The sequence below is a fragment of the Eptesicus fuscus genome, chromosome 12 (assembly GCF_027574615.1).
Source record: "Eptesicus fuscus isolate TK198812 chromosome 12, DD_ASM_mEF_20220401, whole genome shotgun sequence".
Classification (NCBI taxonomy): Eukaryota; Metazoa; Chordata; class Mammalia; order Chiroptera; family Vespertilionidae; genus Eptesicus; species Eptesicus fuscus.
The window spans coordinates 36,814,524-36,831,167 of NC_072484.1; the positions used below are offsets into that span (position 1 = coordinate 36,814,524).

General features: G+C 40.0%; 1 protein-coding gene across 1 annotated transcript in view; it reads right to left on the minus strand.

Moving 5' to 3' along the window:
• Positions 1-16,644, minus strand: part of RBL1 (RB transcriptional corepressor like 1) — an 85,360-nt gene that overhangs the window by 33,567 nt on the left and 35,149 nt on the right. Inside the window, exons 12-16 of the mRNA XM_008149644.3 lie at positions 13,364-13,501; positions 8,606-8,770; positions 7,714-7,846; positions 2,465-2,731; positions 1,477-1,688 (exon numbers count right to left, since the gene is read on the minus strand). Of these exons, the coding sequence (XP_008147866.1) occupies positions 1,477-1,688; positions 2,465-2,731; positions 7,714-7,846; positions 8,606-8,770; positions 13,364-13,501 (915 nt within the window). The remainder of the gene's footprint in view (positions 1-1,476; positions 1,689-2,464; positions 2,732-7,713; positions 7,847-8,605; positions 8,771-13,363; positions 13,502-16,644) is intronic.

A 16,644-nucleotide genomic window follows, 5' to 3' on the forward strand; every position in this document is an offset into this window, starting at 1 on the left:
TTTTCTCTCTCCCCCTCCTTTCCACTCTCTAAAAATCAACGAAAAAATATCCTTTGGTGAGGATTAACAGAAAACAAAAGGGGGTGGTTGGAGCAATGGACTTGAATAGACATTTCTCTAAAAAAAGATATACAGAGACAATAAGGACATGAAAAGATGCTCAACACCACTAATCACTAGGGAAACACAAATGAAAACTACCGTGATTCATACTCATTAGAATAGCTGTTAAAAACCCTGAAAATAAATGTTGGCAAGAATTTGGAGAACTTAGAATCTTTGTGTAATGTGGCAGGAATATAAAATGGTGCAGTAACTGTGGAAAATAATATGGCATTTCTTCAAAAAATTAAATTTAGAATTATTATTCCACTCTTGGGTATATATCCAGAACTGAAAGCAGAGATTTAAATGGGTATTTGCACACCAATGTTCACAGCAGTGTTATTTACAATATTCAAAAGGTAGAAACAACCCAAATGTCAAGCATATATGAATGAATAAATAAAATATTATACTATGCATGTATATATAAAAAATGGAATATTATTTAGTGTTAAAAAGGCAGGGAATTCTGACACATGTACAACATGGATGAACCTTGAAGACATTATGCTAAGTGAAATGAGCCTGTCACAAAAGGACATATTTTATGATTCCACTTATATGAGGTACCCAGAGTAATCAAATTCACAAAGACAGAAAGTAGAATGGTGGTTACCAGGGTCTGGTCGGCGGACAGGGAGAGAAAGAGGAATGCGAATTACTGTTTAATGAATATAGAATTTCAGGTCAGGAAGATAAAAATGTTCTGGAGATGGATGGTGGTGAAAGTGGCACAACAATGTAAATGTACTCTTAATGACACTTAAAAATAGTTAAAATCATAAATTTTATGTTGGATATATATATATATATATATATCCACACACACAAAAAGGAAAGCTAAAGCTGCTGTGCTATTCAATCTTTCTTGCATTGATTAAACAAGATCTTTTTTATTTTTTAAATATAGTTTTATTGATTTCAGAGAGAAAGGGAAAGGGAGAGATAGAAATATCAATGATGAGAGAGAATTCTTGATCAGCTGCCTCCTTCACACCCACTACTGGAGATCAAGCCCACAATCAGGACATGTGTCCTTGACTGGAATTGAACCTGGGACCCTTTAGTCCGCAGGCTGACGCCCTATTCACTGAGCCAAACCGGCTAGGGCTATTTTTATTAAAAAAAGATATATATATATTTTAAATTGATTTCGGAGAGGAAGGGAGAGGGAGAGAGAAACATCAATGATGAGAATCATTGATCAGCTGCCTCCTGCATGCTCCGTACCAGGGATTGAGCCTGCAACCCAGGCATATGCCCTAACTGGGAATGGAACCGTGACCTCCAGGTTCATAGGTCAATGCTCATCCACAGAGCCATGCCAGTTGGGCTAAACAAGATCTTTTTAGATGCTATAAAAACACATACCTTTCTATAAAACAGTGCTAAGGACCCAGTTCTCTTTGGTCTGCTTATTCCAGTTGGATGTACCTCTTGTGCTTTAGTCAGATGGGTTTGTTTTGGAGAAGCACCAATTAATGACTGAGCAGTAAGTGATACAGGACTCTCAACTTTGGACTCCCGAGTTGTGTTCATGGAAATTGGTATCAGTGTGATCTCTCCAGCATCATTTGCAATACCTAAGTGTACAATACAAGCAAGAGTTCTTTTTTAGCAAAAGCTGCACATGTTCCAGAAAAATTGTCATTATATCTACCCATTTATGTGTATAAGCATAGAAATATGTTAGGGAGAAAAAAGAGGAAAGCTACAAAATAGTAATTCTAGTCTATAACATTATTTTCTATTTCTGCTCTGTTTTGAGCTCTTAAGGAGACTTTTTAATTAAAAAGAAAATTCTTGCTCAATATACTCATTTGTAAAGCTAAGAAAATAAGTCTTAACAAGAAGAGTAGTAAATTTATAAAATGTGAAAATTAAAAAAAAAAGTACAGGCTCAAAACAAAAGAAAAAGTGGAGCACAGGATTTTTAGGGCAGTGAAACTATTCTTTATAATACTATTATGGTTGATATGTATCATTAGATATTTGTCAAAATCCATAGGATATATAATATCAAGTAAACCCTAATATGAACTTTGGACTTGGGATGATGATAACACATCAGTGTAGGTTCATCAATTGTAACAAATGTACTATTCTGGTGTAGGAATGTTATGGAGAGGGAGTCTGTGTGAAGGGGAGGGGGCAGAGGGTATATGGGAAATCTCTGTACCTTCCCCTCAATTTTGCTATAAACCTAAAACTGCTCTAAAAAATCAAAATAAAAATGTAGTCTTTAGGTTCAAGAAAAAATACTGGGTTAGCAAGGCTATGTGATTTAATACAGTAAAGATATTTCTTAAATTTTACCCAACTCAGAAAAAAATATAAAAAAAATTCATTGAAATGTTACCATGCAATGGGATTGTAACTTTATGTCCTGTTGTCCCCGTTACTATGGCTGTGGCCATTGTTAAAAGACTTTGCCCAGGTGAAATTGATATATTTTCAGCAGTAATGCTTGAAGAAGGAGCAATTTTCAATTTTTTTCCTTCTGTTATGATCCTGTCCATAAGCATTTCCTTTGGGGGGTCCTCCCCAAAAAGTCTTCTCTTAGCACTCCCTGCGGTAGGAGAACTGTAGCGTTCATGGACAGAAATTGGAGACAATGGTTGTATATCTAATAAAGAGAAAAATAAATTTATAACAGTTTGATATGTATTCTAAAATAACGAACCAGGTTCATTATGCAGTCATAAAGATGAAGTGGTGGTACATGCTGTAACATAGATATATATCTTGATATCTGTCCTCAATCTGTCCTCATATCAAGTCAAGAGTGAGAAAGAGGCCTGAAATAAATCCTTACAATAAAATGTGAAAATGATAGCTCACCCTCTGGTTTCTTGAACCTTGTCTATATTAAAGGAGCAAAATGTTAAGGGTAAAGTAGAAGCTGAGAGGGAGAATGAGGTGACCCCTAAATTTAAGTAGTAGTCCAATAAGCTTCTGTCTCCCAATCTTATCTAATAAATAACACTTAAGAAGGAAAAATCAGTTATTTGGTTCACAGTTTTGCCTTCACCTCCCATACCCTCACACTTCTAGCAATGCTGTAACTTTAAGGCGAGTGTAACTTTCTAGTTTAGTAGATACAAAATCATATTTTACTAGTAGCCCTGCGCATGAATCCATGCGCCAGTAGCTCTCTGTGGGGCCTGGCTGCTCCGCACCCACTGCCCAGAGGCCCATCCGCACCCAGGCCTGGCCAGAGGCCCATCCGTGGCCAGGCGACGAAGCAAGCATTCCACCAGGCCACTCATGCTGCCCACTCTCAGCAGCCGCCCCCCACCCCCCCGGAACTGGGGGACTCCGGCGGGGCTGAGAGGACTGGGTGCAGCCATCTTGTGGCTATGGGCGCCTCCATCTTTGTGGCAGAGTGATGGTTAATTTACATGTTACCCTTTTATTAGATAGGATAAGATGAAGATGAGTAAAGGTGATAAGACTCTGCTTAACTTGACTTAATTTGAGGGTTGGTAGTAGTATGTTGATTAAAAAGAAAGTTAAGGTATAAACTATGTCTCTCCACTAGGTGCATCTTTTTCCACATTCTTCCTCACTTCCTCCAATCCATTGTTTCTATACAGGTATATAATACGTTACTAAAGTAAAAGCTTGTCATTATTTATTTTTACTTTCACTAGATAATTAGACAGCCATGTAATCTATTTTCAAAATATGCTTAAAAAGTATAAAACTTACCTCTGGCAATAATGACAGCTCTCTGTACTACTGAAGGGAGTGGAGAAATAGTCATGGCTTAATAAATATCACTCCATAATCCTGGGGGTTATGAAAGCAGCTCTGACTCCTGTCCTCAGTTAACAAGTGGAAAGTTCTATTATTACTCCTGTTACCCCTTAACAGGACTCTACTTGGATGTCTTACATCTAAGAAATCCCGGCTTGAATCTGACTAGGAATTTTCGAAGCTGACATTTCAAAGGAGGACTCATACTATAGCCATGAAGTTAGCTGCGAACCCCTTGAAATAATCTTTTCCTTACACAGCACTGGAAATGCTATAGTGGACACTTAATAAAAATTTAATAATATGCTATTAGGTTTTTATTGAGTGTATGTTCAATATAGCTCATATCAAGTCTAGTGGGAGAGAGAGGCCTGAAATAGGTCCTTACAACAAAATGTGAAAATGATAGCATACCTTCCTGGTTTCTTGAACCTCTGCCTATATTGAAGAAGCCAAATGTTAGAAGTAAAGTAGAAGTTTTATCTCCCCAGAGTCAAGGCTCAATATTATTGTTTTCTAAGGCTTTTCTATTATTTGATTCTCATAATCTAAATCTTTACAAGAAAATAACTTTTTCCTCTAATCATAAAAATAATGTATGACCTGAAAGTTCACAGCAGTATTATTCATAACAGCCAACAAGTGGAAAAAATCGCAATGTCCATCAACTAATGAATACACAATGTCCACACAATAAAACATTATTCAGTCATAAAGATGAAGTGGTGGTACATGTTGTGACATATATATATATATCTTGAAAAAATGCTAATTGAAGGAAGCCAATAACAAAGACCACATATTAAACAACTCCATTTATATGAAATGACCGGAATAGGCAAATCCATAGAGACAGAAAGTAGCTCCAAGGGCTTAGGGGAGAAAGAACTGGAGAGTGACCGATATTAGGTATGGGATTTCTTTTGGGGGCGATGAAAACATTCTGGAATTAGATAATGGTATAGTTGTATAGTCTGGTGAATATTCTAAAAACCACTAAATTGTATACTTTTAAAGGGTTAATTTTATGGTATGTGAATTATATCCGTTTGAAAAATTCACCAAAAAAAAATTCAAACAATACTAAAAACTGTAATGAAGAAAGTAACACTCACTCAAAATCCCTACACCTAGAAAGAATCACATTTTGGTGACCATTCTTCAGGATTTTTTCAGATCTCTAGCTGGGTGGCAAACACATACACACACACTTATATATACTCATAATAATAAAATGCCAGAGGTTATATGCATGCATATAAGCATAACCAATGGATGCAAAACACTGGGGGTGAGGGCATGTATGGGAGTGGGGTGGGGGGGGGCAATGATAAGATATGTACACATATAATACCTTAATAAAAAAAATGGAAAAAAAAATGCCAGAGGTGTCACGACCTAAACGACCGGTCACCATGAAGTGCATGGAGCACCTCTCGGTCCCTCCCCTGCGGCCCACAGGCTCTGATTGCAGCAAGGCTGTCAGGTGGGTGGGCGTGGCGAGGCGAATGCAGGGGGGCGGGGCCGCATGATTTCATGTGCTTGGCCTCTAGTATACATATAAATTATAGTCAAAGATACATTCACAGACAGACACACACACACACACTTCATGCTTTGTATAGTTCCAATATGCAGCTTAACAACAGCCCTTGCAAAACAGTTCAAATTTCAAATTTCAGTTGACAAGGTATAGTAACTGTGGGTAACTGTATAAACTAAAAACTTCAGTCCATAAACCATTATATAATAATAGTTGTGCATCATGATCAGTGATTAATCACTTCTTTGTCTGTCGGTGACTGGTTAGGGCACATCTGTTATCCCAGTGGTCGGCAAACTCATTAGTCAACAGAGCCAAATATCAACAGTACAACGATTGAAATTTCTTTTGAAAGCCAAATTTTTTAAACTTAAACTTCTTTTAACGCCACTTCTTCAAAACAAACTCGCCCAGGCCGTGGTATTTTGGGAAAGACCCACACTCAAGGGGCCAAAGAGCCACATGTGGCTCGTGAGCTGCAGTTTGCCAACCACGGTGTTATTCATTTCATGCAGACAACAAAACATATACCAAGTTATGCTTCCCTTATCTCCCAGTGGTAAACCCACACAACATTTTATAAACAGACAAATGAAAGAGGGAATCATCAGAAAAAAGATGTAAGTGCAACAAAGAAATAAAAAGTGATAGTGCTGAAAGTGAAATTAAAATAGGAGTGTCAATGAAGTTATAGAAGAAAAGCTAACTCTGGGAATATTATTGACACTGCCACTGTTCAAGAGATTTACAAATGAAGCTAGAAGTACTTTGTAAAGATGAAACTTATGGATATAAAAGAAAAGTTTTTGTGACAAAAAAGATGATATCCAACAGGAAGTAATGATGGCAAAAATTTAATATCAGAGAAACTCAGATATTTCACAGCATTGAAAGCACAAAGAATAAAATGTTGAAAGCTGAGAGCATTTTATATCTTGCTTCTTGGCACTCTCTTCGGTTCCAGCTCAAATAAACTCTTATAAAAATTCTCAAAAGTAAATAAGTAAATAAAATGTTGAAAACTGATCCAATATGAGTTTAAAAGACACAAAATGGATGCTCCACTCAGTCTGAGAAGGGAGCAAACACTGTTTAAATTATTTTCTGTAAGTTTTAAAAAAAGACAAAACACTTTTATCCTCAATGTTTTTAATTATACTGTACTAAGTAAATATTTTTACTTCTTGTTCATTTCTCTAATCAAATAATTGATAGAGAATTTTTAAAGTTTTGACAAGATTTTTAAAGGTTATAAAACAATCCTAGTTATTCCTCTTGTTTATGAATATTATTTTATATGCACAGCTTGCACATTTTTATAATCTTGTACTACATCTATAGCTTGCACATGCATGCATGCATGCACCCACACACGCACATAAAAAACTATAGTTCAAAAATGGATCTTGAGCCGAAACCGGTTTGGCTCAGTGGATGGGGCGTCGGCCTGCGGACTGAAGGGTCCCAGGTTCGATTCCGGTCAGGGGCATGTACCTGGGTTGCGGGCACATCCCCGGTGGGGGGTGTGCAGGAGGCAGCTGGTCGATGTTTCTCTCTCATCGATGTTTCTAACTCTCTATCCCTCTCCCTTCCTCTCTGTAAGAAATCAATAAAATATATTTTTTTAAAAAAATGGATCTTGAGCTATTTTACTATGTACACTGAATACTTTGTTCATCTGAGGTTTGTTCAGAGACATTCTGTAGTCAAAAGATTTTCTTAACTGATTTAAGAAAAAATAAAGCAAGAGCTAAATAATCCAGAAAATGTACACATCAGTATGCTATATCACAAGAGAAAATAAGGAAATATGCACTAAAATCTTCCTATTAGTAATGTTCAAATGAACTATTTTAAGAACATAGTATAAATAAGTCAGTCATTAGATAAACTTTAGCATCCCAGTGAGTACTCTGCTCTGCTTTAAATACTTATCTTTCTATAGAGACATGCATAGACACAGAGAGAATATAATTTGTCACATTTAAAAATTAGGTATTTAGCTTATTAAGAAATAGTTTTCCACCATCATTTAGAAAAGGTGTGTGTGTTTATTTAAAGGCCAAGATATATTTTCATAATAATTGACAATGAAATTACAAAAAATAATTATATTCAAAATCAGATTGGAAATCTTTTACTTTAACTTAAAAAAGTATAAAATGAGCCTCACTATGAGGTTGACATAAGCATTAATCCTTCTTTCAAATCCTAATGAAGAAATAAAAAATATATTAATAAGACTTGACATTTTCTCTGAAAAAATTATTTGTTATTTTTCATTGTTTTAGTAATGTTGAACCTACCCCTTCGAAGACTTCCACTGTCCGTCCGAACTTCTTTGACCCTTGGATGCATTAGAGGGGACATTGGCATCATGGGAAGATGACCCTGTATATTTCCCCCATTTCCTGTTTCAAAGTTATTTGGAAATATAACCTGTTGAAAACAAAAGCCCTTTGCTTTACATACAGATAAACCTATGGATGAAAACTTGTAACAGAAAAAATGAGAAAAATTTTAACTTCTTTAACTATGTAATTTCTCTTACCTTTTTTCTTCACAAAATTGCTCAATAGTTAATATTGTTAAATTGTTTGTAGAATTAATCACATTTAATCTTATCATCTATCTATGTAAGTTTATCGATAACTAGAAGTAAACCTATGAGGTAGGCACTATCACTCTCTACCTAGAGATGAGAAAAATGAGGCTCAAATGTGATTGCCCAAGGACACACTGCTACAAAGTAATAGAGCAAGAGCATTATTTAAAATCCATTTCTTTCAAATTCATAACTTTTTTTTTACTTTCCCAATGGATTCTATAATGGAAATATTGATGAATACTAAAGATTGTCCCATTAATCACAGTGCTGCAAAAGACAAAAGATACATGGAAGAGAGATTTCAAGAAATCATTTTCTTTTAAGTTCTTCCTGGTTTTGGACAGTTCCTTCAGTAGGTTGGGATTAGGGAAAAGACCATCAAACCTCAGAGAGAAGGCAGGGGATGGGAGGGGGTAAAAGATCAACCAAAGGACTTGTATGCATGCATATAAGCATAACCAATGGACAAAGTCAGCAGGGAGGTGAGGGCATGTACTGGGCGGTGGGAGACAGTGCACGAATTTCATGCATTGGGCTTCTAGTTATTTTATAATATGACAGGATTATTGGCCTTTCCCTGACTCACTCACTTCTTCACAAGTAGGAACTTTGTTTGCAGAAGCCTGGAGAGCCTCCCACAGTGCAGAATCGTGATTCCATGCTAAACTCTCCAAAATCTGTTCTTCGATGCTGTTCAGGTGTTTCACCATGTCCCTGGAAAGTCCCTCCTCTGAGCGGATCACCACCTCAATAACCTGGTGACAAGAAAATTGAGCAGATAATGTACTCTCAAGCAATCAGTTCTAGACTGGGTGGGCCTGCATGTATGAATAGCTCTGTGTTATTAATGACACAAAATCAAGGATATCGTTGAAGTAGTTTCTTTAAAATTTATCATTATTGTTGAAAGTTATACAGATGTACCCTTTATTGCCCATTGATCCCTTCTAGCCTGCCCCTTCTCCCACCCCAAGCCTTCACCACACTATTGTCTGTATCCTTGGGTTATGCATATAATTTCTTTGGTTAATGTTTTTATTGATTTTATGATTTTAGAGAGGAAGGGAGAGGGAGAGAGAGAAAATCTATGAGAGAGAAACATTGATTAGCTGCCTCTTACAAGCCCCCTATTGGGAATGGAGCCTGGGCATGTGCCCTCCTGACCAGGAATTGAACTGGGGCCATCTCGGTGCATGGGACAACGCACAACCAACTAAGCCACACCAGTCAGGGCTAAAGGAGTTTTTAAGATCTTCAAAATACTTTCACATATATTTGTTTTTCATGCTTTCTTTATACATGGAAAATTAAGACAATGATAGGTGAAAACTGGGTAACAGCCCAATACTGGTAGAAGTCAGGCTTTGGGTTCCCAGCCCATCGCTGTTTTGAATTTACTGCTATTTTGAATTCATACTATTCTTCCTAATAGCTCAAAAGGAGAAAATGAATAATACTGTATTTGGAAAGAACTTTGTTTTTATATACTATAATTACATTTTAATAAGAGTAAGTATCTATGGAGGGATTGAGCAAAGAAGAAAAAGAAGAGAACTCATGGACATGACAGCAGTGTGGTGAATGCTGGTGAAAGGAGGGTGGGTGGAAGAGGAAGAGGGCATAAATGGTGATGGGAAAAACAAAATTAAATCGGTCAATGTTGCACAGTTGTTAGAGCATCGGCCTGCGCACCAAAGGGTGGAGGGTTCAATTCCCGGTCAAGGGCACATACCTGGGTTGCAGGTTCAATCCCTGGCCCTGGGTCAGGGCACATGCAACTAATTAATATGTTTCTCTTACATCAATGTTTTTCTCTCCCCTTCCCACCCCTCCCTTCTTCCTGCACTCTCTAAAAAATATCCTCAGGTGAGGATTAAGAAAACAAACAAACAAACAAACAGAGTAAATATCTAGGATAATGTAAGTATATACACAAAGTATTAATACTGATTATTTATCATTAGAATTTTAATGTGTGATTTTAATATTTACATTTTTAGATAGCATATGAAATGATCTTGTTTTATTATCCAGTCTCCATATTTTTGATTGAAGGATTTAATCTATTTGCATTAAAGTAATTGTTGATATTAATTGTTGATATGTATTTATTGCCATTCTATTATTCATATTTTTGAATTTTTTCTTCTTAAAAGAAGACCCTTTAGCCTTTTGCACTCAGATGTCGAATGCAAATTACTCTTTGAATGTATCAATAATTTGAAATATAAAAGAATCCAAATAAATAAGTTTGTATGAAAAGAAACTCCAGTTTTTTATTCTACTGCCGCGCTTTGTAAAATATGGGGTATTTAAAAAATTAAATCCCGAGTAGAATAAAGGAATCGAGAAAAAAGCAAGCGAGTGCAAAGGGTTAACATTATTGTAACACTGGTTTGGTGGTGGTGAACTCCTTTAGCTTTTTCTTGTTGGAGAATCTCTTAATCTGTCCTTCCATTCCAAATGATAACTTTGTTGGATAATTTTGGTTGTAGGTCCTTGCTTTTTCTTTTCTTTTTATGTTTTTATTTTTTTTTTAAAGAGAAAGGAACAGAGAGGGATAGTTAGAAATATTGATGACAGACACATCAATTGGCTGCTTCCTGCTAGCACCCCAATGGGGATCGAAACTGCAACCAGGACATATGCCCTTAACGGGAATTGAACTCGTGTGACCTCTTGGTTCATGGGTTGATACACAACCACTATGCAAGCATGTAGATCCTTGCTTTTCATGACTTTGAATATTTTGTGACAATCTCTCTAGGCCTGCAAAGTTTCTATTTAGAAATCAGCTGACAGTCTATGGGTTCTCCCTTGTGGATAACTGCTTTTAAGATTTTTATCTTTTATCTTTGGTATTTTAATTATGATGTTCTGCTGTGGGCCTCTTTGGGTTCATCTTGTTTGGGCCAATGTGCTTTCTGAACTAAATGTCTATTCCCTTTATCAGGTTAGGGAATCATTTTTTCAAATAGGCTTTCAATTTCTTGATCTTTCTCTTCTCTTTTTGGCATGCCCATGAGGTGAATTGTTGGTACATTTGAAGCCCTAGAGGCTCCTTAAACTATCCTAATTTTTTGGGATTCTTTTTTCTTTTTGCTATTCTGATGGGATGTATTGTGCTGCCTTAGCTTCCAAATCACTAATTTGATTCCCTGCTTCCTTTACCCTCCTTTTGATTCGATATACTGTAGTTTTCATTTCAGCAATTATATTCTTTTCTGACTGGTTCTTTTTTGTTTTCTTTCTCCATTTTTATGTTTCCTATCTATTTGTTGAAGTTCTAAGTTCATCTACTCTTCTCCTACATTCATTGAGCATTCTTTTTTGAAAAATATTTTTTATTTTTATTGATTTCAGAGAGGAAGGGAGAGGGAGAGACAGAAACATCAATGATAAGAGAGAATCATTGATTGGCTGCCTCCTACTGGGGATTGAGCCCACAATCCGGACATGGGCCTTTGACCTGAATTGAACCTGGGACCCCTTGGTCTGCAGGCCGATGCTCTATCCACTGAGCCAAACTGGGTAGGGCTCATTGAGCATTCTTATAACCAGTGGTTTTAACTCCGGATCTGGTAGATTGCTTATCTCCATTTTGTTTAGTTCTTTTTCTGGAGTTTTGGGACATGTTTTTGTCTCCTCATTTTGGCTGCCTGTGTTTGTTTCTATGTATTGGGTAGAGCTGCTATGCCTCCCAGAGTGGACTTATGCAGTATGTGTCCTATAGGGTCCAATGGCACAGTCTCCCTGGTTACCCAAGCTGCAGGCTCTAGGTTCACCCCTCCCTAAGGGCTGTATGCACCCTCCTATTGTAATTAAGCCTGATTGCTATTGGCATGTTAAAGGGAGGGATTTACCTCAAGGCCAATTGGCTGCAAGAATGGCCATGACTACAGTACAGGAGTTGCTGTGCAGGGGCCAAATCTATGGAACAAAACTCATTTCATCAAGACTCTGATGCCCACTGAGACCACTCCTTAAGTGTGTCACTCATGGAGTGGTTGCGTGGTGCTTTGGCCGGGTCTGAAGCTATCTACTGGTTGCACTGTCCCTGAGGCCTCCTAGGAGGTGCAGGCCAAGATCAGTTGCTTCTGTGCCTTGCCTGGGGTCACCTGGCATGAGCTAACAGAGCGATCTGCAGATGGCTGCTACTTGTTGGGCTTCAAGGTGCCTGGGAGAGACCAAGTTATGAACCGAGGTCAGCTGGTGCTATGAGTGCTTAGCCTAGGGCCACTTAGCAAGAGGTTCAAAGCAGGCCAAGGACAGACTACTGCTTGTTTGGGGTTTGTGAACCTTTGAGAAATTTTAGGCGAGTCTGCGGCATGAGCCAAAACAGGCTATTTGTATGGAAAAGCCACTGGAAATGGCTTTGGTGTGTCTGAAAGTTGTATGGAATCAATAGAGAGGGATGAACAGTATTAGCTAGGCTGATGAAGATCCAGATATGGAGCCTATCTGTTGGCTCTATGGGGGGAGTGCTCAGCAAAGGAAAAATGGTCTCTGACAGCACTTCTGTTTGAAAGAAAGCCATCCTTCCAACCATCATCCCAAAGCCAGACAATTTAGTTCTTTCCCATATGTCCCTGGGGCTTTTTGAACTGCTGCCCCAGCAATGGAATCCAGAGAGGTGAATCCAAATGAGTCCATACATAGGCCATTTAAGAGGAACTGCCTGGGACTCCATCTCAGTCAGAATCCAGACTGGTTTTCACAGCCAAAGTTATGGAGACTTCTCTTCCCAGCATTAGAACCCTGGGCTAGGGTACCTGGTGTGGTACTGGAGCCCCTTGCTCCTCATGGGGAACCTCTGCAGCAGAGCTATCCCTCCTGAATTTTAACTGCCACTCTGAGGGACCAGCCTATGCTGCATCTCTGCCTCTCCTACCAGTCTTGATGTAGCTTCTTTTTTTTTTTTTTTATATCCTTAGTTATAGGACTTCTGTTCAGACTTCAGGTGGTTCTGAATAATCGTTGTTCTGTACTTCAGTTGTCATTTTCATGTGGTTGTGGGAGGAAGGGAGAACTGCATTTAACTACCTTACCATCTTGAGAGGAAGCCTAGGATTATGATTTTCATTCATAAATATGGAAAATTCAAAGTTAACTACTTAGTTTCTGGTTGCATTTGCCAATCAGTGACAGAAACAAAACCAAACCTGTGAGATTGGCTTAATTTACATATATCCTTCATTCTCTCCTCTTTGTCCTTGATTCCACCCAAAAGAAATATATGTTTTCAGAATACCTCTGGGAATATTTTCCAAACATCAGTACAGCATGTTTCCTCAGCATTAAGATAGAATTCTATGTGAGGTACAAGATATGTGAGGTATTCATCTCACCTTATAAAAATAAAATGGCTGCAAATTGAGAACTTCAATAATCCAGGGAAAAGTACGAGGTGAGCTATAAGCAAAGAGCACAATTTCCAAACAACAGGCCATCAAGGAACGATGGAATATATCTTGCTCTAAAAGAACCTTGGAAAAGAGAAAGACCACAGTTTAATATTTCTAACAATTTTAGCCTTTGTCACTTTATAAAGACTATAGAAATAAGATAAAATCACTTGTACACATTATATTATACTAGATTATCAAAGATAAAAATTTGAATTCTCAAACTGGTAAAGAGTTTTCTTATATAATCCTGCTCTATGGTGGATATATTTAAATTAGGCATAGATCACAAACTGCTTTGAAAATTGAGCAAATAACAAAATAGTCAATATTCCCATTAAAAGAAAAGCACTAGAAGTTTTTTAATAGGTTTTATTACCAGTGTTTTGTCAACATAAGGGCTTATTAATAAAAATGCTAAAATCAAAGGTATTATAATATCATGGCTAAGACTTTAAAAAGTTCAGAGAAAGAGTTATTTTACTAAGATAAATTCTTGTTTCATCATTGAGTTTAAGATTCAACATCAGTTTTTAGTATTAAACAGGCTATTTATTGCCATCCTTCTTTCAAATATCATTCCAAATCAACAAAGAGAATAAGAAACAGAAACTATTCTGTAGAAAACTAGGAGTCATCTGTAACTGCAAACCATCCTATATAATAGAGCTAATATGATAATTAGACCGAACAGCCGAACGACCGTCCAGACGACATTCTGGACAACCATCCGGATGACCTTCCAGACAAAGCCAGGGCTGCGAGGGCCAGCCGAGGCTGTGAGGGGCTGCAAGTGCTGAGGCTGCGAGGGGCTGCGAGTGCCAAGGCTGTGTGGGCCAAACCCCTTGCACAAATTTCGTGCATCGGGCCTCTAGTACTAATCTAATAAGAGTAACATGCAAATTGACCACACCTCTGCCACACCCACAAGTGCACTAGCCAGTCAGGACTGAGTATGCAAATTAACCCAACCAAGATGGCTGCAGCCATGGAGCGAGTAGGAGGCTTGGGTTTCCCTGGCAATGGAGGAAGCCAAGCTTCCCGCACACCCTAGCTGGCCGTGGACTACACTCAAGGCTACAAAGTTTCAATTTTAGAAGATAAATAAATCCCAACAAAAATGGTGGCAGACACAGAACTGGAGAGAGCAGGAGGCTTGAGTTGTCCCTGGCGATGGAGGAAGTCAAGCTTCCACAGCCCCGGCTTGGCCTCTGCTCAAGGCTACAAAGTTTCAATTATAGAAGATAAATAAATCCCAACAGAAATGGCTGCAGCCACCACGGAGCGAGCAGGAGGATTGGCTCTGCTCAAGGCTACACAGTTTCAATTATAGAAGATAAATAAATCCCAGATACCAGGGACTCCGCTTGGGTCACCAGGGGGTGTGGCCGGCCTGCAAACCACCACAGGCCCCTCACCCAGGCCGCCCCACGCCCCAAGGGAACCGCCACCTTGATCCGGGACACCCTTCAGGGCAAACCAGCTGGCCCCCACCCATGCACCAGGCCTCTATCTTATAAAAGAGTAATATGCAAATTGACCATCACTCCAACACACAAGATGGCTGCCCCCATGTGGTCAAATATCCTGCCCCAATGTGGACACAAGATGGTCAGCAGGGGAGGGCAGTTGTGAGGGACCAGGCCTGCAAGGGAGGGCAGTTGGGGGCGATCAAGCCTGCAGGGGAAGGCAGTTAGGGGTGACCAGGCCAGCAGAGGAGGGAAGTTGGGGCGATCAGGCCTGCAGGGAAGGGCAGTTGAGGGGGGACCCAGGCCTGCAGAGGATAGTAGTTGGGGGGGGGGGGGTAGGGGGAAGCACCAGGCCTGCAGGGGAGAGCAGTTAGGGGTGACCAGGCCTGTAGGAGAGGACAGTTAGGGGCCATCAGGCTGGCAGGGGAGCAGTTAGGCATCAATCAGGCTGGCAAGGGAATCGTTAGGGGGTGATTAGGCTGGCAGGCAGAAGTGGTTAGGGGCAATCAGGAAGGCAGGCAGGCAAGCAGTTGGGAGGCAGCAATCCTGGATTGTGAGAAGAATGTCCTACTTCCCGTTTAGGCGCAGGTAGGATTGGGCCTAAACGGGCAGTCAGACATCACTCAAGGGGTCCCAGATTGTAGAGGGTACAGGCTGGGCTAAGGGACACCCTCCTGTGCATGAATTTCATGCACCGGGCCTCTAGTCTATATAATAAAAGTCCAGCAAATGTTACGGTGGAACTACTGGTTGCTGCCACCAGCACTGCTGCACAGCTTGAGGGCCCCGGGACCAGTTGCGCTGCCACCACCAAGGTACTGGTAAAGAACGTGAAGGTGGCCAGTATGAGCATGCAGCTTGAGATGAAGGCTTTGTGGGATGAATTCAATCAGCTGGGCTCCAAGATGATCGTCACCAAGGCTGGCAGGTCAGGATGCCCCTCTCCCTACGTGAAGCCAGTCTCAGGCAGCAGGCTTTGGCCCTATCCACAAAAGTGAGACTGAGAAGTGGGATATGGGGCATGGCCTGGACAACCTGCAGGTCCCTCTTGGCGCGGGCCAGCTCCTTCCCTGAGTCCTGGCTCTAGCGACAGCCACCTGGAGCCCTGGGTTAGAGGGTACTACTCGGGATGCCAGGAAGGCAGCGGAGAGAAACCCTGTGGATCTGCTGCTGGACCAGCAGCCCAGGACCCAGGACTGCCAGAAACGGACCAGCTCAGAGCACACCGAGCTTGGGGGAAAGACAGCTGCCTGTGAGATGCCTTGCCACCAGCCAGCTCCCAATGGATCCTACCTCAAAGGAAACTCGGTCTTTCGTTCCTTAGTTCAGTCTATCCCACCTAAAGAGGAGTACATTTTAGGGGAGAATTAAGACTCTAAAACAGTGTGTTCTGTTTCATGGAGATGGCTACCAGGTTGTTTTAGGCCTAAATTCAGGGTGATTGTGGGGCCTGGCTCTGCCACTGGGGCCCGTGTCTTCCAATCGGTTTGTATTTGTTGTAAGGCCCCAAAGAGAAGAAGGGGAACAAGTTTTTCAATGCAATGGATTTGATCAACAGATAAAGGCAAGTGCCGGGCTGTGTCTAATGTACACACAGAGATTCCAGCTCTGAGTTGGCCTGGCCAAAGGGAGCTCAGGGTCTGTTTGCAGAGCCTTCTCTTGGTTTCTGTTTCCTTGCTAAGACCATCCTCCCTGGAAAGCCTGGGGCCCATGCTCAGCTCAGTGAGTCTTCTCCAGGCCTCTCCCCCCAGCTGG